The sequence below is a fragment of the Corvus hawaiiensis genome, chromosome 20 (assembly GCF_020740725.1).
Source record: "Corvus hawaiiensis isolate bCorHaw1 chromosome 20, bCorHaw1.pri.cur, whole genome shotgun sequence".
Classification (NCBI taxonomy): Eukaryota; Metazoa; Chordata; class Aves; order Passeriformes; family Corvidae; genus Corvus; species Corvus hawaiiensis.
Genome location: NC_063232.1, coordinates 3,769,522 through 3,796,166, shown reverse-complemented (window position 1 = coordinate 3,796,166; position 26,645 = coordinate 3,769,522). Strand labels below are relative to the sequence as shown.

The 26,645-nt window shown below is 47.9% G+C and overlaps 3 protein-coding genes and 1 long non-coding RNA gene across 11 annotated transcripts in view; 2 read left to right on the top strand and 2 right to left on the bottom strand.

Moving 5' to 3' along the window:
* ABR (ABR activator of RhoGEF and GTPase) overlaps positions 1 to 5,784 on the top strand; it is a 38,147-nt gene extending 32,363 nt beyond the window's left edge. For all 4 annotated transcript variants that reach the window (XM_048324537.1, XM_048324538.1, XM_048324539.1 and 1 more), the window contains 6 exons: positions 85 to 194; positions 416 to 555; positions 1,019 to 1,153; positions 1,411 to 1,516; positions 3,161 to 3,308; positions 3,472 to 5,784. In XM_048324537.1, coding sequence (XP_048180494.1) covers positions 85 to 194; positions 416 to 555; positions 1,019 to 1,153; positions 1,411 to 1,516; positions 3,161 to 3,308; positions 3,472 to 3,561 — 729 coding nt within the window. In that variant the 3' untranslated portion in view covers positions 3,562 to 5,784. The remainder of the gene's footprint in view (positions 1 to 84; positions 195 to 415; positions 556 to 1,018; positions 1,154 to 1,410; positions 1,517 to 3,160; positions 3,309 to 3,471) is intronic.
* A 1,159-nt stretch (positions 5,785 to 6,943) lies between these two features.
* TIMM22 (translocase of inner mitochondrial membrane 22) lies at positions 6,944 to 10,510 on the bottom strand. The gene is made up of 4 exons (XM_048324541.1): positions 10,235 to 10,510; positions 9,667 to 9,863; positions 8,609 to 8,681; positions 6,944 to 7,538 (listed from the first exon to the last, which is right to left on the bottom strand). Exons 1-4 carry the CDS (start codon positions 10,458 to 10,460, stop codon positions 7,462 to 7,464), a joined length of 573 nt encoding a protein of 190 aa, XP_048180498.1. The 5' UTR covers positions 10,461 to 10,510; the 3' UTR covers positions 6,944 to 7,461.
* Positions 10,511 to 10,735: 225 nt separating this feature from the next.
* The window catches only part of SPECC1 (sperm antigen with calponin homology and coiled-coil domains 1), an 87,818-nt gene continuing 71,908 nt past the window's right edge, over positions 10,736 to 26,645 (top strand). For 2 of the 5 annotated variants that reach the window (XM_048324531.1, XM_048324530.1), the window contains exon 1: positions 21,561 to 21,799. The gene's annotated coding sequence lies outside the window, so the exon portion shown is untranslated. Of the gene's footprint in view, positions 10,809 to 21,332; positions 21,800 to 26,645 lie in introns of those variants that run through there. The other 3 variants (XM_048324532.1, XM_048324535.1, XM_048324536.1) reach the window with 3 other exon arrangements.
* On the bottom strand, positions 15,163 to 20,012 carry LOC125336221. The gene is made up of 2 exons (XR_007207703.1): positions 19,794 to 20,012; positions 15,163 to 18,588 (listed from the first exon to the last, which is right to left on the bottom strand). It is a non-coding gene; the product is annotated as an uncharacterized LOC125336221 (long non-coding RNA).

Below are 26,645 nucleotides of genomic sequence, written 5' to 3'. Positions count from 1 at the left end.
GCCGGGGGACCCACAGCCCCTCGCTGTGAAGGCAGCCCCTTCTTGCCTTCAGGCCAGCCAGGACTCACCCCCTGTCTCCCACAGATCAAGGTGGAGTTCTCCATGAAGTTCACAAGCAGGGACATGAGCCTGAAGAGGACCCCATCCAAAAAGCAGACTGGTGTCTTCGGGGTCAAGATCAGCGTTGTGACAAAGTAAGCGCAGGGCTGTGGGGGCTGATGTGCTCTGTGGGTGTGGGGTTGCACTGAGTCCCCTTGCTCCCGCCAACACCGGGGAGCTTGGCCTTTGCTGGGGACCTGCCCGTTCCCTTCACCATCCCCATCCTTCCCACCTGCATGCCCATCCTGCTGCTGGCCCGGGGTTTGCAGGGTTTGCCCCTGGGAATCTTTGCTGAGGGCTCCTCTCCCCGAGCCAGGCGTGAGCGCTCCAAGGTGCCTTACATCGTGCGCCAGTGCATCGAGGAGGTGGAGAAGAGGGGCATCGAGGAGGTCGGCATCTACAGGATCTCTGGAGTCGCCACTGACATCCAGGCGTTGAAAGCTGTCTTTGATGCGAGTGAGTGTCCTGGGGGAGCTTGATGTTCCCATGGGAGGGTTCACAGGCACCGAGACCCCCCAGCCCTCTGCAAGGCCAGGGTTTGGTTATTGCACTGCACAGATGAGCTGCTGTGTCCAGGGAGGGGCTGGGGGTGAGGAGGGACAGAAACACCCAGAGATCCCAGCCCTGTTTGTGCCTCGATGCCTCTGAGCTGCCGCCGCTCCTAGCTGGCTCCTGGGAGACACTGAGTCAGGGAAACGTTGCAAATGCATTTGCAAATCGTTCCACGTCCTGTTGCCCAGCCAGGCGGGAACCACTCGGCTTTTCCCAGCCTCAGCCTGGCTAATGGGGCTGTGATCCCAGCAGTGCTGTCCTTGCCCTCCAGCTGGCAGCCTGTCTGGATAGCTGCAGTGACACAGAGGGTAGAGACCCAGAGGGGAAGGAGGGCAGGAGGCTTCACATGTGGGTGCTCTCTGGACAGATAACAAGGACATCCTGGTGATGCTGAGTGACATGGACATCAATGCCATCGCTGGCACGTTGAAGCTGTACTTCCGTGAGCTGCCCGAGCCCCTCCTCACTGACAGACTCTACCCCGCCTTCATGGAGGGAATAGGTAAGGACTTGGGGATGGGGAAGGTGTTGATGCACAAACTTTGTTTGGCATCGCCTGCTCTGGGATGGGAGACTCCCAAGGGTCCTTCCCAGCTCAGCCCACTCGGTCCTGGCTGTTCTTGCCAGCTCCAGGCCAGCTCAGAGCTCGTGGTGCTGCTCCCCAGTGCTCACACACTGGCTGCCAGGAGATATCTGGCCATGGTGGGTCCTGCTGCTGCACCAGATCCTGACCTGAGCCCTCTCTCTCCTTGCCTCCAGCCCTCTCGGATCCTGCTGCCAAGGAGAACTGCATGATGCACCTTCTCCGCTCGCTGCCTGACCCCAACCTCATCACCTTCCTCTTCCTGCTGGAGCACTTGAAAAGGTAATGGCTCAGGGGCTGCCTGGGGTGGTTGGGAGGTGCAGGATGGGTCTGTCTCACTGCTTTGCTGTGGGGATGGGACATGAATGGAGTTAGAGCTGCTGTTTGATTCCTGTGGTGCCTGCACAGCTGCAGGCTGATCCCAGACTGGAGGCAGATGGTGCTGTGCTGGTGCAGAGCAGGGCTGTGGGCAGCAGCCAGGGCCAGCAACAGCAGCTCGGTGTTGGGCAGCACAGAGGGGTCCTTTCCCAGGCATTCCAAGAGGGTAGAGCTCCAGGTGTGTCCCACTTGCCCTGTCTCCCTGGGCTCTGGCACATTCCCCAGGGTCCTGCCAGGCTGCAGCTTGTTCAGACCCTTCAACTGATGTTGGTGTTGGCTTTCCACATCTCCTCTCCTTGGGCCCTGTGGGATGCTGGGGGGATCCTGGAGCCATTCTGCCCCTCCAGAGTAGCTCCTGGTGTCCCAGGACCACTGGCCATGGTACCAGGAGGGTCTGTGCCGTGCCTGGCCAGTGATCCGGGTCAGCTCTGCAGGGAGCACACGACCTCTGGAAACATGGAACTCTTGGCTGCTGCAGCCTGCGTGCAGCTGGTTGGATGAGCTCTGCAGGGAGCAGCTGGCCTCGGCACAGGATGGGAATCAACTGGGAGCTGTGCAGTGTCCCCCTTAGCAGGAAAACAGCTCTGTGTCCCTCCCCACCAGTCCAGCAGTAGCCCTTGCAAAACAAGGTGCAACAATGCCTGTCACTTGTCAGCAGCGGGTGGCCAAGAACCGAGGATAGTCAGCTCTGTGGACGTGTCCCAGAGCTGCAGGTGACACCCCGTGTCACCTGTCCCAGAGTGAGTGCAGCAGTGTGTGGTTTGACAGGCTTTGTCTTGGCCCACATGAGGCACATCTGAACCTGGGGACTTATGGACTGGGGCTCTCTGGGGGGCCCAAAACCCGTGGAAGGCACAGGGCTGTGGGAGGGCAGCAGAGCAGCACACAGAGCCTGGCCAGAGCTTGGGACTGGGGCTCACAGCTCATGTTACTTGCATCATGAAACTTTTTTTTTGTTCCTCTGGTTTGGCTAAAACCAAACAGAAAAAGTGATTGATGCTGGGGGATGGAGAAGGAAAAATCCATTTCCATCCTGAGAACTGGGCACAGCCAGTTCCCACATCTGCTCCCCTGGCCGGGGCTCAAGCGAGCAGCCTGTGCTGGGGAGCACAGCTGCCTCCTAACATGGCAATGTTGTGGTCCTGGTTCCCTCGGTGCTGGCAGGGCTCCCACAGGGTTGTCGGGGCAGGGAGCCTCGAGGGGAGTGGGTGCAGGGGGCACGGGCTGGTGCAGAGCTCCCCATACCCTGCAGGCTCGGGAAGGGTGGAGGTCCTGCAGCTCAGAAGTGAGCGAGGGCTTGGTTGCTGCCACATCACACCCAGGGCTCCCGGCCAGGCCCGGCGGCTCCAGCAGAGGCCGTGAAGGGGGCAGAGCTCCCTGCCCTGCACCTGGGTTTTCTGAGGGCTGCAAAGGGCAGTGGAAAGCTGGAGGTGCCGTGCTGCTGCTGGGAGAAGGGAGAGCAGCCCTTGCCCCCCACTTCACCCCATTGCTGCCCCGCTCCTGAACAGCGTTAGGGGCTGACACTGCCTTTCTCCCTGTACCCCACAGGGTGGCTGAAAAGGAGCCTATCAACAAAATGTCTCTCCACAATCTGGCCACAGTCTTTGGGCCAACACTGCTGAGACCCTCAGAGGGGGAGAGCAAGGCACACCTCACCTTGGCCTCTGACATCTGGTCCCACGATGTGATGGCTCAGGTAAGAGCTGGGTAATGGAGGGGTTCACCTGCCTGTCTGGGTAGATTTGTTACTCTTTGCTGGATGGGACAAGCTGGGAGGTGGCTTTACAAGCTGTTACTCCAGAAAGGGAAAGCTCTTTCTTTCCCTTTCTGGAGTAACACCCCCCATTTGCCTTCTACAGGTCCAGGTCCTTCTCTACTACCTGCAGCATCCTCCCATCTCCTTCACCGAGCTGAAACGCAACACACTTTACTTCTCCACGGACGTGTAGCCTGCAGGCAGAAGGCACCAGCTGCAAACACTCCAGCTCCCTGCTGGGGGACACGGACTGGATCACAGCCCCCCAGGGAGACCAGCCCAGACCCAGGACGGTGCCGCCTGCAGCTCCTGTACAATCGCGTTCCAGTGGCCCGGTCCCACCAGGTGCCAGGCCCTCTCTGTAAAGTAGTCGTGTCTTATGTCCCTTCTTGTGTTCAAGAATTGTTTTTATGTATATTTGCTCAACGGAAGAGGTAGTGACTGACAAGGGCTGTGGACACAGGCTTCCCCCTTGGCTAGTTTTCTCCTGGACTCCTTTCCACCCACTCACTCCTACCAGGCACCCCTCGCCTGAAGCCTGCAGTGCCCCACGAGTGCCTGTTTGCTGCCCAGCTCCCCTGCCCACGCCTGCATGTGCAGCACCGGCTCGCTCCAAGGCCGGCAGCTCGTGGGCCTCCCTCCCCGGTGACGGTGACGACCAGCTCTGCTTTGGCTTCGCTGCCTGTGCAAACATTGGACCCTGTGCCTGGATCCTGCTCTGGCCCGAGCAAACCCGCGTCCACGAGAGCAGAGGAGCTGCTTCCTCCCTGCCATGGCTCTTCTGGGTGTTTTCAGGCCAGTCCCCTCTCCAGCCCCAGCCCTGTGCTTTGCCTGTGTGTGTGTGGCGTGGCGGTTCCTCCCCTTGCTGGATTTCGCCTCCGAGTAGCGTTTTGGGGTAACCCCTCACACAAGGCTGGACCCAGAGGTGCTGTGCTGGTCCTGATCCACAGCAGGCTGAAGGGACGGCCAGCCAGGCAGGTCTGCTTCCATCACCATGGGCTGACCCCACATCTACTCTGGCACTGATGGGGTCCCAAATTTCCCCAGTTTGGAAATTTGGTGGGGAGGTCCCTGCTGTACAGTTCTCTCTGCCATGGTGAGGTACTCACACCCCTGCCAGCCCAGCACTGCCATGCACCCCATGGCAGAGCCTGCCAGGGCACCAGCATTCCTGCCATGGCCATGGGGACAAGGAGGGGTTTTGTCCCTCCTTGGCCTTCTCTGCTGCACTGGGCACATGGCAGCACATGGCCCTGCCTCGGTGGCAGCCTGTCTGCCAGAGGCAAGTGCTCTGCAGCAGCTGGATGGTCACCCAGCCTGGGAACCAGCACAGAAGGATGGGAGGAGGAAAGCCTTCATGGCCCTCATGATTGAAGGCAGAAATGCTTCGTTCTGTCTTTCTCCCAAAGCGGTTGCTGCTGGATTAGCCGTGCCCGGCCAGCTCAGGTCTGTTTCTTAGTGGCTCCAGTCCTTGACCCCTCCCAAGCTGATGGCTGGAGTTACCACGCCATGTCCCAAGGCAGGACAGGCTGCCCGAGTCCCCGGTTCCCCAGGCATCCTCCACACTCCCACGTAGGTGTTGGTACCTGTTGGGACACGAAACCTTTCGCTCTGTGAGCGGAGTCCGTGTTCTTGTGGGAACAGCCCCCCACCTCCCGAACTGCGTTGGCCCTGCACTCTCCTGTGCCAAACAGAGATGGATGAGAAGTGACCAAGCGTGTCCCTCACAGCAGCGTTGCCTTTACCCTCCCAACTATGGACTGTTCCAGGTAGAGCCCGGCCACCGATGCACCAGGTATGTCCTCAGCCACCTCCCTGGGGAAGGCAGCACCTGCCAGCCCTGCACCAGCAAAGCAACCAAGGAGGGGCGGTCTCAGTCCCCCTCCAAAGGGCTCACACTCCAGACCCTGCTCCTCTTGACTACCAGCTAAACAGAAGGGAAACAGCATTGCAGAAAATAACCAGGCGTCTGTCTTGGCCCTGGACCCAGTAAGGAGGCCGAGCTTTAGATCTGACTGCACAACAGACCCCTGTGTGTGTCTGATTTGTTACATGTGTCCAAGTCTCTGTCCACGACACTGTCATTCCAGATGGAGACTCTGTACAGCCAAATCTCCCCCCACGACGGTGGCTGGAGGCCCGGTCCCCACAGCCCAGCACAACAGGCTGTGGCTGACCCCATGACTGGCTTCTGCTTGTCCCTACAGGAAGGAAAAGAGGGGGGTGGACTCTTGCAGCTACAGGTAGAATAGAACTGTTAATTAATATTTGACTTTCAAAAGTTGTTAAGGATATATTTTTGTTTGTGTTCTGTTTCAATTTCTGTAGATTATAAACTTTAAATGGCTGTAAAACCTCGTGAGGAGAAAAAAAAATGTTAATAAAAATGCAAAGCCCCGATATTTGCACAAAAGAAGCCCTGTGGTGTTGCTGTTTGCACTAACTGATCACCTTGGCAGAACAGCTTCCTCTCTTTCTGTCGTGGAATTCTTGCTAGTTGCACTTCAAGCCAGTGGTATAAGCACAGGCGTTGTGCCAGGCAATCTTTGAAGAGACTTATGGTTTGGGCTACATCCTTGCATTTTGGAGGAAAAAAACCTGGACTGTCTGGAGCCAGCCTGTTTAATCAGCCTAGAATTACTCAAGCTTAAAATTCAGCTGACTTGCACAGCTTCTGGCCTGAGGATACTGAACAGGCACAGCAAGGGACATCAGGAGATCTGGAAACCTCTTCTGATAGATCACATGGTGCTGTCTCCCCACTTTTTTCCATGTGGGAATGGGAGCCAGCGTGCCTCCAAACTGACCAGTGACCACCCTATCAGCCAAAACACACTGCTAGTACTGCTCTTCCAGGTAAACAAGGGCTGTCACTGTTCTGGGATGTCAAACTGGGAACGCAAAGGAGGGGAGGTGGGTGGGAGAACCCCTATTGGGTGTGTGCACTGCATCTGAAATCCCACTGCCTCAAAGAGATGAGAGGGAGTGCTTGCCTTTATGGAATGGTTCAATGAAGGTTAAAAATGAGCCTCTGAGGTCTGAGAACAGAGCTTGGTTAGAAGAGCAGGAGGGCAGATAGGAACAGCGATCGAAGATGCAGCAGCTCCTTGAGCTAACAAACAGATGTGTTGATTTCAGCACCAATGTAGTGCAGAAATAACACTTCACTTGCCCCTGTGTAACGCCGGGGCACTGTGGTGGCACAGGGACATGATGGGAAGCAGGCTGTGTGCTGAGTGAATGCCCAGTTATCTGTCAAACACTGGTTTATTTTCACAACTCTGCTTTCTAAGTCTCATATCCAACTGCTGGAACTAATGGGGTGAGCCTGGGGCAGTTAAAGCAGTAGCAGGATTTTTTGTACTCCCACAGTGAGGTTACATCAGGCTAGCCAAGTGGCTACAGAGAATTATACTTCAGCAGCAACCTCTTTTTCCCTTAAAACTGTTTTGTTCATCTGCCAGTAACCACACAGCTCTAAGGCTAAGGATTCCTTTCTGCTTTTCCCTTTAAAACATGGTAAAGAAATCTGGCGCTCATCTCTGTACTTGAAATAAGACAAGTTGTACAGATGGTGGTTTGTCTTCAGATGGTATTTTAAGAAAAGCCTGGAACAAACTTATTTCTCCACAGAATCTTACCTCTCCCCAACAAAGTAGCAAGCTGCAAACTGGTGACTGTTAGAACACTTGCAGCACCTTCAAATATGTGGTAACCTAAATCGGTGCATTTCTCTTTGAAGATTGTCCTCCTGCCTTCTTTTGATGCCAGCAACAGACTTAATCAAAATCAGCCCCAAAGGATCGAAAGAGCTCAGAGTCCAGGCGTGTTTCCTGGAAACTGACAGTCAGCTGATCCGTCCTGGAGATGCTGCTCTGTGCCTGGCTCCATCCTCCCGTGCTCCCACAAGCCTGCCTGGAGCAGCTTGCCAGGGCTCGGAGCCAGATTGCTGTTAGTCATTCAGAAAGCGGCCAGCGCCGCTCCGCTCAGGACTCCAGAGGCAGTGGAAAGGTAAGCCTGATGGTTGTGCCGTGATGCAGGCTCTCAGCAGCAGCACAGCAGCAGGGAATGTTGCTCCCGAGGGATCCGGCTGTTACCGGAGGTAGTAATCGACCGCAGCGGAGAAAGCGGCGAACCCTCCGCAGCCGATCACCCCGGCCTTCAACCCAGCTGCAAGGCAAGGGTGGGAAACAATGAGACAAAGTAGGAAATTAATTCTTTTTCCCACTAACTTGTGCTGGCTCAAAGAGCTCACACCAGCAGGAACCTGGCAGTGCCCTCCCAGGGAACTCTGGCACTGCCACTGCTTGATGTACAACCCTCGGCAGGGCCAGCAGGATTTGCTCTCTGGGTGCTGTGTCCTCAGCCTCACCCACGGGACAGAAGAGAACCCTCCAGTGGCCACTGCTGATTTCAGTGTGCTCTGATCTGAGCCCTACAAGTGGCTTGGTGGGACTAGGGAGGGATAGGAAGAGCAGCCACTGCTCTGACAACTCTAAGAGGATTAGGTCGAGGACAGACACAACTTAACAAGCTCAATTAGATGCACTTGCAAGAGCTTTCTTTTCTTTTATGCTCCATGGACAAGTTTTTTTCTTAAGGAGAGGTGAGAGAAATTTGATATTTCTGATGAGCAGAGCAGCTCTCTCCTACTTGGGGATTTTCCCAGATGCTGTTATCACTAAAGGAAAGTCCCCACTAGTGCTGCTGGACCAAAACCCCCGTGCTCCTTCTCTTTCACATGTAAGTAGAATTGTCTGTTTGAACTGATACATGAGAAAGGAGAAAAGCATTTTACACATGGTACAAAAGAAGAAAGTAGAGTTCTTTAGTCCTAATTTCAAAGGAGAGTAGCAGAGACAGTGAAATGGTAGAGCTAAGTAGACCTCTGCTAACACAAGAGCTTCTCAGTTGCTCTGTATTTTTGGCTCTCTCCCATGACACCACAGAAGAGTGTGGACAGCCACCACCATCTGATTTTTCTTTCAAGTGAATTTTGCTGATTTTCCTCCAATCTCACTGTCTTGTAGACCAACCCTTCCTTATCCACACTCATCCTTGGAGCTGACAGGAAAGCGAGGGTGCAGTTCTGCCAGTCTGAAGCGGGCTCTCACATTCACCACAACCCCATGCAAAGAGGTTTGCAGTGTGTGTTCCTCTAAGAACATTGTGTGCTGCATAACCAAATTCAAGGTTTATCACAGTTACCACAGAAACAGTTCCCAGCAGGCACCACCAACCTCTGAAGCCGATGGCTCCTCCCGTGATGCAGCCACTGATAACGCTGTTCTTCCAGTCTGACTTCCCACGATACTGTGGAATTGGAAATCAGAGTCAACAAGTAAACACGGAATAACCACTCAGTATCTGTGCTAACAGCAACGACCTTCTATCCCCTTCTCAGCTGAGGATGTTCTTCCCTCTGCTCTCAGCAGATGGCCCTGCACTCCCAAACTTGCAGGGCCAGGAGGAGAGGAAGGAGCAGGTAAGTGGGAGAGGTAAGACAAAACCATATGGTGCAATGCAGTGCTGTGGGAAGGATCCTCAGGTGAGCCAGCACAGCCCCCAGAACACAGCCCTGAGTTTAAAAGGGCAATAACTACATGAGAGCAGCCCTGAGCCCAGCCATGCAGCTGGTCCTTGGCCCAGGTGAGAGTCACAGCACCTGCTGACAAAGATGGACTATTTCCATAGCCAGGACACACTGGATTTTCACCAGTGCAGAGATCTCTTTGTTCTGCTCCATTGTGCAAGCAGATGCACTTTTCTTCTAGATGAGTTAAGAAGTAATTGTGACTTTCAATTAAAAGGCAGGACTCAAATTCATAACAGGGTAATTTTCCTATTTTAAAAAAGCAGATGATAGATTTACCACTGAGCTGCACAAGGTCATTTCTGGCTGTAGGGGACAGATGAAAACTGGCCTGTTACTCAAGAACTTTCATCAAACGATCCCTTTCTGCATGTGGAACTTTTGCCATGTTGCAACTCACAGTTTGACGTTTTACACAAGCACTTGTAGCTAGGGTTTTAAAAAGTAATGCCTCTGCTTGCCAATACATTCAGGACTTAAAGTGAAAAGGACTTTGCTATTGCAAAAGAGATCTTCATTCTGTCAGAGAACAGCAGCTCTGAAGACAGATCCCAAAGCTGAAAAGCTTTGCTGGCCAAAAAAGAACAAAGTAGCCTATTCCACTGCCCTATTGCAAAGGGGATATACGTACTTACTTGCATCTAGTAAAAGATTTTTAAAGAGTACAAGAAAACATTTCTTAATGGTTGAGAGGTTTCCACTCACCGACTCTACCACGCATTCTGTGCAGGAGAACATGGCACCCACGATGGCAAAGTTCTTGGCGTAGGAGATGCCTCGCTGCCCCATGTCCTTGAGCACCTCTTTAGCCGTGGGAGTGCGATAGGGATCCTTGGGATCAAACCCCACGTTGGTGTCAATACCAGCTGTGAAGATACCAAATGCACCTCCCAGAACAAATCCTGCAAAAGATAAACAATATGAAATGAACTTGGCTGGATTGGAGCAGCACATTCCCTGAAGGCAATGAAGCGGCTCTGCTCCCGTCCCGCTGCCTGTGAGCGCTGCACCGTGACAGGGGCAGGAATCGCTTGGTACTATGGACACTTGTGACAGCCTGTGCTGTGCTGAGGAAAGGCCATGAGCACCTGTGCCTCTCCAAGGAAGGCAGACAGAGATCGCTCCCTGGGACACGTCACAGGCACCGGAGGAGGCTTAGAAGGAAAATCAAACACGGGGGCTGCAGCCTCTCCTCCATCCGCCCCTTTCCCGACTCCAGAGGGACCCCCGAACCACCCCACAGCTGCCTGCCCCGTCCTTCCAGCCGCCGCACCTCCCACGCAAGCCAGCGCCGCCTTGAAGGGGCAACTCTCCATGACCCGCTCCACCATCTTCTGCTCCTCGCTCTTGGGCGGGCAGGGGATGCCGCCGAGGGCGGCGGGGTCCCAGACGCGGGGCTGCCGCTTGTCGCCCACGAGGTGCTGCAGCAGGAGGCTGTACTGCAGCGGCGGCGGCGGCGGCGCCGGCTCTCCCGGGGCTGAAGGCGGTGGGGCCGCCATGCCGGGCTCGCACACCCACAGCCGCTCGGCGCCGCGTCCGGGCCCGCTCCAGCTGCCGCGGCGGGAGGGCACGGGAGTTGTAGTTCCGCGGCGGCGAGGCGCCGGCCGCGCACCGCCGCGCTGTGACTACATCTCCTAGAATGCCTCGCGGCGGCGCCGTCGGGGAGAACTACCGCTCCCGGCATGCTCCGCGGCGCGTAGCGTGGATTGGCCGTCCCGAGTAGCCCGGGGACTACATTACCCGGCGTGCCGTGCGCCAGCCCCCTGGCGGCCGGTGCGGCCGGTGCAGGTGAGGTGAGAGCTCCGGCTGCGCAGCATCCCCGAGCGCGGCGGCAGCGGCGGCTGCAGGTGAGCGCCGGCAGGCGAGGGGCAGCGCGGGGGGACCGGCTGGGCTGGGGAGAACCGGCAGCCTCGCGCGGGCCAGCCCCGTGCTGGGGGAGCGCCGAGGTGCCGCAGTGCGGGACCGAGTCCCTGTGCCCTGGCTGAGGTGCGAGGAGGGAGCGGGAAGCTCTGATGTGTCGCGGTGTCGCCGCCGTGTCCCCGCAGCCTCCCCACGGCTGACTCCGGCCCCGCGCCGGTGTCTGAGGGCAACAGGTCCCGCACGGGCGCTGCTCTGTGCCCGCAGCGTCTCGCCGGAGCCGAGCCCGGCAGGCGCAGCCCCCGCGGGGCTCTGAGGGCAGCGGGAGGACGGGCGGGTCGTGCCCGCAGCTCCGGACAGCCCAGGGCACCCGAGGCTGGCGCAGGTGTCCCCGCTGTGCCACGGGCCGGGCGGACACAGCGGAGCAGCGGCTCATCCCCGGCTGCCTCCCTGGGGAGAGCTCGCTGTCCTCTGGCGTAGAGCAGCGGTGTTCCTTCAGGACGTGCGTAGCTCAAAAGGGCTCTGACAATATCCACAGTCGGGTTTTCCGTCGCAAAAGGCAAACTTGGCTCGTGTCAAATCGTGCAGGAGCCTTGGCTCTGGAAAACTTGTAGTGTTTGGTGATAAGGTGAGAAATGTTGCTTTTCCCTTTGGTAACCAAGGCACAGTGCGCATTAAAAATCTACATTCCTTGCTTGTGTTGCTTTTTTCTTCACCTGTTTTACTTTCTTGTTCTTGTGGACTAGAACCAGTTTTCATCTTCACAAGTGACGATAGGTCTGCCTTAAAAATACCTCTCTTCTTATTTGATGTTTTTCTATTTTATTTTTAAGTTCCCATAGGTTTTTAAACCCGTGAGAAACAGCCGTGTTGGTTTCAATAGGATGCGTGGAGTTGTTGTATTTCAATAATTGAAAATTGCTTAAAAATTTGAATACGTGATGCGTTGGTACGAAATTTTCCTGATATCCTGAAACACAGCTTTTTAGAGATCCCAAAGTAATACATTTTCTTTCTTACTCTTGTCCTTTGCTCTCTGTCCTGCTTATGTCTTAGTGTAGGTAGGTTCAAATAAAGATTTAAATGGATGGTTTTATCACTTCAAATACTTCACTAGACGAAGTTCAACAACTTTCCTCTAAATCCCACTGCCCTCTACTGGCTGCACCAGCAGGGCCCACCTGCCCGCTGCTATTCCCTCTTTTTTTTATGTCCTTGGGGTTTTTAAAATTGATTGTTTAGGGGTGTTCCCCCCCCCCCTTTTTTTTTTAAGGTCAAAACCCGTGAAAAAGCACTTCATTTAAATCTACTACCGCAGGATCTTTACAAGGTAGGGGAGGTTGCTGGCAGGATGATCTCCCTAAGGAACCCTGAACTTAAGATTTCAATCTTCTCCTTGATCCAAAATAACCTTGCTGGGCTGATCTCGAAGTCACACAGCAAAGCCTAATTTCCGAAGGCCTAAGGGGAAAAACCATATATGCTGGATTGGTAATTTCAGCAGTGAGAGTTTATATGTATAGTTGAAATATTGCTTTGACTTTCTTTCCCTTTTTCCTGAGTTTTGGAGAAAATACTGAGTTACTATTTGTTTGTAAATAAAATATTTTAATAAATATTTTGTAAATATGATTATATAAAATATACTTATTTATAGATGTTAGTATGGAATTATGTGTTATTCCCCCCCCCCGTTAGATATTTAATAGTTTCCTCCTTTTCTCATTCACGCTGTTCCATGTTCTACATACGAACAAATTCTTGTGCCTATTTGAATAATCTCATCTGCCTGAACAGATTTTTCGTGTGGGTGAAATCAGATGGAGGATTAAGGATTTGAGAGGGAATATGAGAGTTCAACACATCTTTGATAAACAAGTTGTTCAAATGAAACTTTCAGCTGTTTCTTTTTCACAAGCCTGTGAACCTTCATGACCGCAGAGTGCGCAGCCTATGCGTCCGATCCTCTTCCTTCTCCAGTCCCTGGCTGCTGTCCCTGAAGCCGCTCTTTTCTCCTGGAGCTGTTCAGTCCAGTGCAAGAGCTTAGGTTATTTTTAACCCTGCCTAGCCCCATGAAATGAAACATTTTGAATTCGGCTGAGTGTGACGGCAGCAGGGGGTGCAGATGATCCCGAGCTTTTGTGCTGCTCCAAGGAGCTCGGTGTCTGTTTTCAGCAGAGGGCAGCACATGGCGACACTGAATAATTGCGTTTCACTTGACCTTTACAGTGACTCAGTGACTCCCACACTTCAGTATTCTCCAGACAGGGTAAATCTTGGAAATAATGCGGGGTTTGTCAGAAATCCTGGTTTTGCATATTGTCTCAGTTTTAGAGTTCCCAGGTTTTGAAGACACTCTAGCAGTGCTATTAAAAAATTAAAATTTCACAGTCCTCAACTTTATTTTGTCAAACTGCCAGTTCCAAAGTCTTTTCTGAAAGGCAGGAAGTGGCTGAAGGTGGAAGTCAACAAGAATTAAATAGAGTCCATTCTTTTTCACTCATTCCCACCTTTTTTTCCTTATCAGAACTGTCATAATGTAGGGGTGAATGAGAAGAAGAGGAGATAAATTAGTGGATATTTTAATGACAAAAGGAAAAGCTTTCAATTACCGCAAGCAGAAGAACGTGTGGCTGCTTTACAGGTGGTCACCCTGCTGATCTCACCTGTTGTGTACAAAGAGGTTTCCAGTGGCTGCAAAAGGAAAGGTGCTGGGACCTGCTGAGCTTTGTTTCCACCCTATGGTATTTTCATCTATACATTAAATGTGATCCTTTCCTACTTCACTCTGAGCTTGTGAATGTAGTGCTTTGTCTTTTTTTCTTTAAACACTTTAGGTTTGAAAGCACACTGGAGAAGTGCTTTGTGAAATAGATCTAAAATCGGTGAAGGAAAGCTGCTTCAGCTTCTATACTTTTCTTGGCTTTTGAGTTTAACAAATTTATTTGTTTGAGAGTGCAGTTGGGTTTTTTTTCTTCTAAGGTAGCTTTCAGTGTTGGAGAATACTGTCACTACCATGGCAAACAGCTAAAGTACTAAAAAAAAAGGTTAGATCATAGGTAGGTGGCAGGTATATTGGAGTTAAAACTCAAAAGACATCCTGACTCACTGATTTCTCATGGTTTTTTTGGGGGTTTTTTCTGCTTTAGGCCAATATAAAATAGATTGCAGAGAGAGATCTTTGGCTAAAATCCCCTGTTAGGATCAGCAGACTTGTTCCTTGTGACTGTGCTCTGTAACTCAGAGAAAAGGAACAGGATGTGGCTTTTCAAGATGAGTGTTTGATCCTGTCTGCTCTCCTTAATGTTTTAGATCTCAAAGTCTGCACCCCTTTTGAAAGTAAGGTGGTTTCGTTGTGTTTGTTCCACTTCAGCAAGGTACTCCTTCTCCTCTTCACAGTTTGCCCAATATTACACATACTTTTGTTTTCACCTATAGAATTTGAAACACACTTGTGTGGTCTAAAAAAAGATCCGGGTAAAGTTTCAGGCATCATCATCTCCCAGGGCTTTCTGCTGTTGCTATAGAAGCCTAAATTCTCTTTGAGAGACCTTTCCAGTATAAAGAAGTTGATACTGCAGGAAAGTTGTCATGGAAATATGCAGTAAAAAGAGGAAGGAGATCTTGATTTGATGACTCTTACACAGGCTTAGGCAACCTGGTGAAGTGGCTCCCTATCTGGAGATCTGATTCTGCAGATTCTCTTAGTTGTGCTCCAGTGGATTGGAAAGCTGTGGACTAGAACCTAAAGAAATAAATTCTTTAACATTTATATGACCAAACATACCTCTTCAACTCAGAGAGCTTTATCCAGATTTGAGTTTCCATCGAGTGATGGCAGACCAGGAGATTCCCAGCAGCCTGGTTCTAATAGGGGATGGAACTGTGGTACAGCTATTTATTATATTTCTGGCAATGACCACTCTGAAAGGATTTATTGAAGTACCACTATTGAAATGAGGCTTTCAGAACCATTTCTTAAATGACCAACTAAAAATAGTTTATTCTGCAAGCTTTAGTGCCATTCCAGATTTGAACAGCAGCCCTTTGTGTCCAGCTAAATGATGGGATAAGCAGATCCCTCCCCATAAATTTCTTATACCATCACCAAGCCTGGTTGGCTCCCTGGTTTCAAGCTTTTTGTGCCTCTCTTACTAAAGCCTCCTGATATCTAATAGATGTGATTATGAGTGAGTTGCCTTTAAATATCTATTACCAGTGTCACCATGGTAACTGCTGTAAGAGTTTCTTTCTGGTAAAAGGTTTCCAGCTCCCCAAGATACAGCAGGGCAAAATGCTTAGGCTGTTGTTTTCACGGTTTGGATGAGATCAAAGAGGACAAAATAACATATTTCTGATTTTAATAGCAGTGCATATTAGTGGAACTGAAAGGAATAAGATTGGTTTGGAGCCTGTCCTCAGACCAGGGAATAGAGGACAGTTACACAGGCAGGGACAGCCGAGGCTTTCCTTGGACAGCAGGCTCCTGCAGGAGTGGGAAGATGTCACTCCCCTGTGACTGAGCCAACACTTGGCCTTTCTTTCAGTACTGTCACCAAGAGAACTAATTAACCCTAATGAAGGATGCAAAATTGTGATATTCCACCTGCCAGCAGAGTTGCTGAGTGATTCAATGTGAAGTAGAAAGAACTGAACTGGCTTGTGTGTTTTCTTCTTTCTTGGTTTTCTCAAACTGCTCCTTCTTTTTCCTCTCGGCCTTCAGCTGCTGTGTACCAGGGCAGTGGTGTTAGATATTCAGAGTGACTTCCCTGCTGTCCTGATTTCCAAATCTTCCTCTTCCCTTCTTTCACATCTGCTTTCTTTCCCAAGTTCCTGTTGTGTGGCCAATCAATCCTTTGCTCTGCAATGACAGTTGTTTTATCGGCTTCCACGTGACAGAGTCACTGATGTCCCTCATGTAAACTCTGTCACCTCAGGGGGTTGTTTTGCTTTCATTTATTTATTTACTTATGGTAAACAGGTCATAAACTCCATAGGGCACTTCTTCCTTTTCATGCAATCTGTTCTCTTGCTTCATTGCCCTCCTACTTTAATATCTGCTGGAGATTTTAAATTATCACTTGCATTTATAGAAACATGGAAAGCTGAGCACCTATTCCTGCTGCTTTCCCACTTCATTGCCTGTGCCTCCTGCTTCTGGCATTTAGGCCTTTTGGTGAGGGAGGGCTTCTGCTCTGGTAATGAGCTGTTTGGTGTGGCTGTGCTGCACAAGAAAGTGAGACCTTGAGGAGAGGAGCAATTTGCATCCACTTTCTGTGTGTGTGGGGACAACTGGCACAGCAGAGCCAGCACGAGTGGCACTGAGCACGTTTGATGGGAAGATTGTGCCTGCAGGATGAGCTCATGCTGATGGTGTTGATATTTGTCCTTACCTGCCTCGTAGGCAATGTGAGCCACATACCAGGATTTATTTTGCTGAGCTTAAAGATGCTTATAGTTCATTTTAGTTATAAGGTTTATTGAATGCCAGATTTGCACTGAGGGTTTAAAATCTGAAGTGATTAGGCTAGCCAACCAAGAGATCCAAGGAAATAATTTCCTAAGAAGTCTTGAAAGCAGAACCTGGGTCTCAGAATGGAATTTGCCTGCATTATACCACTACTTGTTTCTTAATGGTTCTTCTGTAGCATTGTGGTTAACGCTGGGAGGATCTCCGTGTTTGGGCACTTCAAATTTCAGCTGCATGGTTCAATTTCTCAGGTCTGCTAAGCTGATTTAAAAGTTTAAGGGGTAGCAGACATGTTTGTTCATACAAGCTGTCTAGAAGAAAGGAATCGTTGAACTTCAATTTAGATTCTCCCTTTTTTCTGGATTTGATTACATCATCAAAGCCAAATTTCTATGCTGAGATTCTGGGTGCCTCTGTATCACAGTGTGCATGTCTGTCAAAACTGCTGATTTATATGGGAGTTAAAATCAATGGGCACTGTAGACCCTTGCTAATTTGTGATATTTGGTCAGTAATTTAGGTGTTTTCATTTGCTGACCTGTAAAATAGATGAGTTATTAAGCCACTGCAATGATCAAGTGTCTGTAAAAGACGCCGAGAGGAAACACGAGATGGGAACTCCAAGGCATCGCTGTGTGGGGAATCAAACCTTGCCAAGAGCCTTCTTTTTTAAATCCTGATCTGCGTTAGAGGGCTTTTTCCTCTCCTGGGACTTGAACTCCTCGTGCTTCCTGAGTGCCCCCTGTGAATTTGTCCTGGTTTGGTTGCTGCTGGGCTCCCCGTGATGCTCCGTGTGGGTCTGGGCAGATCCCACAGCTCCTCTCGCGCTCCGGCTGTCGGCACTTCCAGCGTGAATCCCTCGGAAACAAAGCCGATACCTCAGGTCTCTCGTTTGCATCCCCCTGAAACGCACCAAGAAGTTCAAAGCAGTGGGACATTGCTCCAGATTGGGGTTTTTAATTCCAAGGCAGCCTCCAGCACACATCCTCTCCAGTGCTTAATTTTGGTGTGCAGCTCTGCATTGTCAGTGATTTCATGGAATGTTTTTCTGTTCAGGGTTCCTTGGAGTGTCGAACCTTCTGGGATTCCTTTCCCGTTAGGTGATAAAATGCCAGCTTTTCCAGCATGAGATCCCTCTGGGACAATAAGTAAAGGGAGCAAGTAGGGTTGTGCAGTATTTTGCCTGGCTAGGTAGTAAAAACTTGCTGTGCTACTTGAATATGGTAATTCTCTATGAATTGTTAATGAGTGCCACATTATAACCTATATATCAGAAAACTAACAGCGAGGAATAATAAAATAGAAAGTTGCTCCCTTTCCCTTAAGTCTTTCTTTCTTTTAATCAGTGAAATAAAAAAAAATCAGTTAGTAAAAAAGAACAGTGTGTTATCTTCCTCTTTCAGGGAAGAGCACTGAGTATTGCCTTTCTTGCACGTTTCGATTTATCCACATTTTGAATAGCAGAGTGACTGCAGGAAGGCTGTCCTTGGTTTGTTGATGATGCCTAAGGAAGTAGAGACATTTGAAAACTGCAAAGAATAATAAACTTCACATAAATGTGTGCAAAAGTGATCAGTGATTTTCATTTAAGTGTATGAAATATGATGAATGTTCCTTTGGTACATAGATTTCCTTTCTCATTTTGCCTTTTTCTGTGGGTTGGCTTTTATTTTTGGTAGATAAATGTGTGTTAACTCTTGAGTGTTCTTCTCGGAAATGACAGAAATACTGAAAAATGCTGGCACATCTGACAGACTCTTACTTTTGAAACAGTCAGTTTCCTAATTCTATTTTTGACTGACTCAGTGGCTGTTCCCTTGGAAATTCTCAAGTTGTTGTCTGGTCTTCTGAAATTTTGGCAATAGGCACCAGAGGAAGCTGTTTTTCTTGTCTCCTATAGCACTCCATGTTCCATAGAACATTATCTGCCTTCCCCCTTCTCCCCCCAGTTTAATTATTCTAGTCTCTTCCAGCAACAAGCATTTTCTCCAGTTGCAGGTCAAAGCTGGTAGCCACAGGCTGAGCCCCTCAGGTGTTGAGTAAGAACATGAAACCGTGAGTATTCTCTTAAGAAAAGGGAAGAAAAAATAAATCCCAGTTCTCCAAGCCAGCACACACAGCTTGCTTGTGCTGGTGGAGGCTTTTTGGCAGCAGTTGCAGGAGTTCCATCCACCCATTCGATCAGCAGCAGCTCGTTGACTTGAGCAGCAGTTGTTTTTGTCAAAATGGAAAGTGGTGCCCCGTGATTCACTCTGCAAACGTCCACCAGCGGAGTGAACTTCCTGACATCTGCACTGCAACTGAGAAAATAAAGAAGTTTGTACCAGTTATGTCCAAAAGGGAAGACAGCACAGAGTAAATGCTATCCCACAGCCATGGCCTGACTCCACTAATACCCACTGTCTGATGCAGGCTTGCCTTTGTAATTACTTTTGGTTTTATAACTCCAGACAGCAATGTTCCAAGCCTTATAGCTCAGTTAGAGACTTGCTTTAAAAAGACATTGTTATTGACATAATAGCCTTGTTTATGGAATTTCTCTCCTTTGTAATTAAGATTGTTTCATGCACAAAAGCAGTTAAATATGGCATAAATATCTGTAAATGCAAAGATATTTTAAGCCTTGTTCCTTGTGTGAGCCTTTTTTCCACATTATGCATTTGCTTCTCAAATGAGCTGTGCCACTCAAAATTCTGCCCTTTGCCCATTTCATTAAGTTCTCATCCATATTTGTTCTTGTGGAATTGTACCATTAATGCAGTTTGCAACATAAAGCCTTTAAATTCCTCAAATGCAGTATTTTGAAGGTGTATTAATGGTGAGGTTTGATCTTATTCTCTCATACCTTGTTGGGAAGTTGTGGGAGCAAGTGCATGGAGCAGAATGCAGGCAATATGTTCACTGTTATTTTGTCTGTCAACCAATTTTACCAGCTGGGTGAGAACCTGGCAGATACTCGAAAAAAGTTTATATTGCTACTTGAAATTGTTTTCTCACCCTGGCTGTGTGAAAGTAATTATGGTTAAGGCCCTGGCTTTCTTTGAGCCTGGCCAACTCATTTTAGCTGTTTGTTTCTGAGCTGTTTTTTCATTAAACAGAAAGGCAATTTATCAATTCAGAAGGTTTTATGCTGAATAATTCTTTGGTCTAACTAAAGAGATCAGATAATTATAGCCATAAGTGCTACCAGAAAACCTCTAAATAAACAAATATACTGTCTGGTCTTTTTGGGTTTGGGGAAGTTCTCCACCACTATTCCAGGCTCTCTACCCAAGCTGAAGTATGTAAATGTTGTGACTGTCTCCTTACAGCCAAGCATTTCATTTTTAGGCTTCGGTCAAGTTATATTTATCAAACGTATCCCAAGGATATTTGAGAGTGCAATACAGTAGCTCATCTTGCCTCCCTACTCCCTCATTTCAGTTCTTTATTTCTCTTGGCTGAAGGACAGGAAAACCTATCAAGCTGCCAACACTGCTGTCCCTCTGAGCCCAAACAAACTCACCAGCAATGGCAGAGGGGCAGCACGCTGCAGTCCAAAAAGGGTTTGGTTTCTTCAGACAAAGAAGCTTCTCAGCAAGGTGTCTGCACCTCATGTCCCCTTCATTTGTGACCTCAGGGTCCAGGAACCTGCAGCTGTTTGCCCTGAGCTGGTATTTTTGTGCTGCATCTGTTTGGTTTTGAAGATGGTCCATACTCAGAGCAGAAGGAGTGAGTTGCAGTCCTTCCCCTGGCTACCTAAGTGACTTTATTGCCTATGCATGCATCATGTGTGGGGTCACTTCCTCAGGGAGGAGGAACACTGCATTCAGATCAAGTATCTACAGGAACTTCCTCCTTATCTGAGCTGTGAATAATCTCAAGAACTTTAAATGTGGAAAAATACAGAATGGGTGAGTTCTACCAGTGGGCACACAGCCTGTCCTTGGGTATTGAAGAAACTGTCAAAGTGGGCTGGACAGAAGGATTGGTACATTGTGGATGCTGGCAAAGTTGGAATTGCACCTGACTGAAGGTTTAGGGACTTCAATAATGTCTGCTTGAGACCTGCCAAACACAGAGCTTTGTCATGTGCTAAATAAGTCATGGTGTGCTCTTTTGTCTTGTTCTGGCATTTTAAGATAAGGCAAGAGTTTGTTACTCTCAAGAATATCATAAAGTTGGATCCCAAATCTATAATCTTCAGAGGCAATTTGGCTTGCACGCAATCTGTTTTTAAGGTTTGGTTACTCTTATGATAACAGTAGTGGTGCCAACACTGAACTGAAACATAAATTTACTCTTGGCATAACATCAGCTTCCTTCAGGCCCCTTTGGCACCTGGAGTAAGGAGGGTGCAATAATGTTGGACTATTCAGATCCAGCAACACATTTCAAATATTAAAAATCTTCCCTATTTCTCTACTAGAAACTTCTCCTGTAGTATCAACATGACTTATATATCAGGTTTCTGCTGTTGGGAGGGAGAATTCCTGATCTGTAGTCACAGTCTGAATGTCTTTGGTCAAAGACACCAGAGGTGATCAGACCCTTTCTAGACAGAATTGGACAAAACCCCCTGTTTTAAACATGTTCGTTTTCTGTTTGAAATTTGGATTTCATGTCTTTGCATCCCCTCTGTCTCCCTCAACTTGATACTATCTTTGCTTGCTTTACCTCTGTTAAGACCTCTGGCCTTTTTCTTCCTGTTTTCAAACACGAAATTCTTTTCAAAAATCTTAAAGAGGGATATTCTCAAGCATTTGTTCACTCTTGTCCTTTATTTGCTCTCTTCTAAATAAAGAACAGATTGACCCTTCTTGGGCAGCTCGAGTCACTCAGGACTGATTCTGGTGTTTTGTAAAAGCTTCTGTCTTAGTGCATATTCCTTCCCTACACCCACTTTTCCACTTTGTTGAAGCAATGATGGAGGCAAGGGAAATGTCATAAGGTGTCCTGGCTGTGATTGCTGGCACTCTGGGGGATGTGTTATTGTGGAATATAAAAGCTTCTGAAAGCTGCTTCTGTGTTTTCCTCTGAAAATGCCTTTTTTCTATGCCACCTCCTTGCCCTTTCTCCATGGTCTGTGCTGCATGTTTTTGCTTGATTGGATCACCCAGACCAATCTGGGGTTTTTGCTCTGCCCAGTGTCCAGTTCTGCTCTTGGGGATGATGGGACCCTGAAAGAAGCTCTTCCTCTGCTTTAAGGATTGAAGCATCTCAGTGTTTTGGACGTAGGCTACAAATTGCTTTCTTGCATAAATCCTCCTTGCTTTGATGAAAATATAATATTTGTCATTCCCCTGAGTAAGCGAGTGCCTGTGTGTGTGCTGAATGCCGAGGCGCCGGTGGAGCCAGCTCGCTTCCGTGTGTGAATCATTTCTCAAGCAGCTCTCTGTGTCTCTCTGCAATGTGGTTTTCCTCTCAGGGAAGCACTCAAGCCCTGAATTTTCAGTCTGGCTTGCACATGCTGTCAGAAGCTAGTGGGAGACACTTTTCTTTTTAACGCAGAAAAGAGAACAAGCTTTTACTGTAAGTATTTTATTATTTTATTTATTTTTTTTTAATGTGGGAACTGTGTTATCTCTAGAAGGATTCTTGGGTCAGTAATGTATTCACTAAACGAATGAACCTGCTTTGCTCAGCAACACTTTTTTCATAGTATCTCAATGTAAAACTAAATTGAATTAATAAAAAGCATAGTGTAAACAGGTCTGTGTTAGCTGAAAATGGGCTGGGGGTGGTCTAAAAGCCATTGCAACCACAGAAAGAAATCCCCCCCCTGTGAGAGCTGGCTACTGTATTTTCTGCTCAGCTACATACATTTAGTGACAGAAGGGGTGAAGCTGTTTCTGTTCCTGCTTTCTCCTCTGGCAATTTACGGTTGTTCCCCGACAGTGAAACGAAGCAGGAGCACAAGCAGAGTTTCCTCTGCTACTGCATGTGCACAGTCCAGTCAAGGAAGGGCAGAAGGGAATGGGCTGCTAAGCCAAGAGCTTTGGCAGCTCCTGTCTGTGGGAATCAGGGAAAGCATTGGGGCACTCGAGCAGGTACCTCTTACAGCCCCACAGAACAGAGCTGGTCAGGTTCTCAGCAGGACCCTTTCATTATAGCACCTCGACTGTTGTCTTTAAAGTTGTATTGTGGATGAAGATTGGTCATAATAACAATTGTAATAATACCAGCATTTATGGAGTGGGTAATATGGCAAAGTTGTAGAGATGTTAATTAAGCCCTGTGTGTGTAGCAGTAAAGGATTAGTGGTAGAACTGGTTTGAAAACAGGGATTCTCTACCTTTTCTCTTGTGTACAGTTCTAGATATCCCCTACTAATCCTTTCTGGTTTGCATATTTCATTCTAAATTGAAGTGTTCTTAGCCCCTGTAACCTCAGTAGCAGAGAGGTTACTTGATTTGCTGAAACAGTGTTGTTTGCACAATTTGACAGGTAACTACCACAGAAATTCCTCATCCTAACGTGCACGTGGGTATGTGCTACCCCTTCCCTTTCTTGTGCAGTTCTAAACCAATTTAATTTCATTATGTAGCCCACCAAGGTGGGTCATTCAGTCCATCAGTGGCCCCCAAAGTCACAACTGCAAACTGTTGGCACTGTTGCTTAGATCTGTTCTGTTCCTGTTCGTTATGAATATTTTTAAAATGCAGAAGTCCTCTGGTTTCTCCTGCAGCTTTGGAGTTATGGCCTCATCTTTGCAAAGAGCCCTTTCTGTCAGAAGTTCACACTGTCACTCATAAACGCTCAGAAGTTCCCAGTTTATTAACTTCAAGTGAGCTATTCTGCACTTTAATGGGAGATAAATATCTCCTTAAGGGATAGCTTCCAAATCTCAATTATTTCTCTGCACTGTGATGGATGGAAAACGGGAGTCAGGGAAACATCCCAGCATGTGGCAATCTGTGAGGCTGCTCGCTTGCGTGCTGCGTGACAGATGTTGATTTATCTAGTTTTTGCTTTCTTTTCTGTGGGGTTCCTGTGCAAGGCAAACGAATGAGTCCATCTTCATAAATATCCTATTTAGCAAGCAATTATTATCCCATTTTTACAAATGGAAAAACTAAGGCATAGGAAGATTGCATGGCTGAGGGGGTGTGATGACTCTGTGCTGAAGCTGAGGATGGAATCAGGTGGAATTCCATGGAATGTGTTGCCTGTGGTATCATCCCTCCATGCTCTGAGGGGACAGGGAAGCTGCCAGTCTCTGCACTAGACAGGACCACCCTGTATCCACATGCAGTGCATCTCTGCTTTTCCAAAAAACATCATCATTCCTTTTCCTTCTTGTAGTTGTATCTACCCTCTATGCTACAGAAAAACATAATGACAGGTAATTATCAGGCAAACCACTTGTAATTATTCTTAATTTCTTCAGCAATTATATAGCTCTTTCTGTATCTGAAATGAAGCCTCCTTTTCTTCCTTCTTGTGGGTTGGCAAAACATGAAGTGACCGTATGTGTCACTTGCTTTGTGCTGTATTCACTGGGACAGTAGTTCAAAGAACCTGGATTAATGAGCAATAGCTGCCTTGAAATGGCTCTAAAATGTTTTTGTTCTCCACCTGCAATATACTGAACATGAATTAAACCCATCTATTTGGGACAGAGTCATATTGGGTAAAGGCCAGGGTGACCTAATTCTTCATGATTATAACATGGTTGTAACTTCAAAAAGGGAGTTTGGAATCAATGCATCATTTTTAGCCTTCCCGAATCTTCCTGTGCATCCTTCAGTAACATGATGTTTGTGATTCAGAATTGCCACATCATTGCTAATGGGTAGAAAATTACAGCTGGGTTGGGATTTTTGTTTCTTTATCCTCACGTTTATAAGATCAGAGGTCATAAGGAGGTAGCAGAGTTTCTCTTCTGAGCTGTGTGATGGTGACTGGTTAGATAATCAATGTGAGGAAGGAGGAGGAGATGGAGAATCCGTGTACAAACAGTGTAATTCAAACTACAGGATGAGCATGTTCTCAGACATCTCCAAGTACAGCTTTGGCTCGGTTTTCCAGCATCAGTCACTGTGCTGGATGACAGTAAAGATATCTGTATTTTCCTGCCTCATTAATGGCCAGTAGCATGGAACAAGGACAAGGGAAATGCAGCCCAACCAATTCCTTGTCCATGTGCACACATGAGGATTTTGTTGTGATTTCTGCATTTTTCTCATGTGATCTAACGATGAGTGAAAGACTGACAAATCCAAAACTCCACGGAGAGCTTCTGTGGAGGAGGGTGGGCAGAAGGTTTTGCAGTGCTCTCCACGCCTGGAAAAGTCATCAATGACTCTAATGGTTGCTGTGGGAAGAGGATTTTATTTTGAATGATGTTGAGACATGGAGTTTTGCAGTTGCTGAGCTGGCCTCTGGCAGCCTTGTTGGGATGGTTTTGGAGGCTGAGTTGATGGCTGTCACGTGTGGCTGCCTGGACCTGTCCTTGCCTAGGCCATGTCTGATGTACTTTAGACATCCTTGGAACCTTTTAGTACATTTATGTACTACTTAATAAATACCAATTGTAGAGAATTATTGAAAACACACTAAGGAAATAAGCAAGAAAAGCCTTAACACAAAAATGTGAGCTGATCACTTAACCACTGTAACCACAGATAAACTTTGTCTGTGGGAAGTTCAAGGGAGTTTCCATTATCTGTTTCCATCTGACACCATGGGGGGAAGGAAAGGAACTGACTCTGCAATAATTGATTATAGAGGAGAGGTAGAGCCATATCCCCTGGAAAGAAAATTCTCATCTGATGCCACAGTGGAAGTGCTCTTTTGATGTTTAGGAGTTCTACAGAAGAATCATTAAAACAAAATGCAAAGCAAACTACAACACGAAAGAGTGACTGGATGAATGACCTTGGGAATGTCTGTGTCTTAATTTCTGTGTAGTTCTGTATCTAAAGCTTAACAGCATTTTTAACTTCTTGCAAAATCACTTGTATCCTACAGCTGCCTAGCTGTTTTATTGTAGTACATTTTTCTTCACTCTTGAAAGCTGAAAAATAATAGTAACACTAAAACCACCTTTGCTTGAGGCATGAATAAAACCAGCAGAATCTGCCCTGCTGTCTGGACATGAAAATTTCCAAGTGATGTCTTGTCTCCGGGTCCTCTACCAGCAAACCGCGAAAATTCAGCTGCAAATGAGACTGGAAAGTGAGTCTGCTGAGGTAGACCAGAGGAAACAGTGAAGTGTCTGGGGTCAGGTTTATAATGGATTCTTTTTGGGCAGCAAAAGCAAGAGGAGCCTTAGAGATGAGGTTTTGGGAAATGGGTGGTTTTTTTGTCTGAGTTGTGTTAGGGTGGAAGCGGGTGTTCTGGCTTGGGGGTTTTTTGTGGGCTTTTTCATCCAATTCTAATTAAAGATGAGCTTTGTACTAGCAAGAATCCAGCAAGTGTCTGCTTGGAGGAGTGATGGAGGAAGGTTGCACTGAGAGCCTCAAATACACCAAAACCAAGGTAATAGAAATTAAAGCAAAGAGAGAATGAATAGTCACAGAAATACTACTGAGAGAAAAGGAGCAGATGCCTGAGGAAAGCTGCTAGAGGTGACCAAAAGAGTAAGGAGTTTGTTTTCATTTGTTAGCCTGATCTTATTTCCAAATGGATTTTTGTTCATGCTATCTATCTCCAAGTTACCAATTCCTGTATTTGGACTATCAGCTTCCCTGGTTTGATTCCTAATATCAGTTAAGAAATCAAGATGAGTCATATGGAAGCATCTGTCAAGCCTAAAAATTGTTGTTTAAAGTTAATTGATGTGAAAGGCAGAAAAGAATTCTATTTCAGCCCAGCTGTCTATCCTGCCATAGAGCTTCCTACGTGCCACTAGAAAATGCTTTACAGTTTACTGAACTTGTTAGATATTTCTGTATTCCAGTTGATAGTTTGTCTGAAAATAGCAGAAGCTGATTAGAAGGAAAATAGTAGAAGCATGATGCAGATTTAACCAAAAAAAAATTTTAAAAAGTGAAAGAAATTAGTGCTTTGAATTCGTGAGTGTGTGTAATAAAGCTTCTGGAATAGTCTGACCTTTGGATGTAATGAAAAGTAACTGAATTACAGGGAAATGGCACTGGGGACTGTGCAGTTTAACCCACCAAAGTCACACTTGTGTCCTTTGAGAGCCTTAAGCTGCAGAGTTGGGACTTTGGCCTCATTCTTCAGAACTGCTGGGCATTCCCAAGTCCTGATGAAGCTACCATCTGGCACATTCCTGCCCAGATTCAGTAATGAGTTTTCATAATTCTTTATTTCACTCCTTTTCCCAAAGCATCTTTGTTGCATGACTCTGCTTTAGTTTGAGTCTCCTGCTTAGTCCTGACACACAGACAGGGGCACCAAAACCTACATC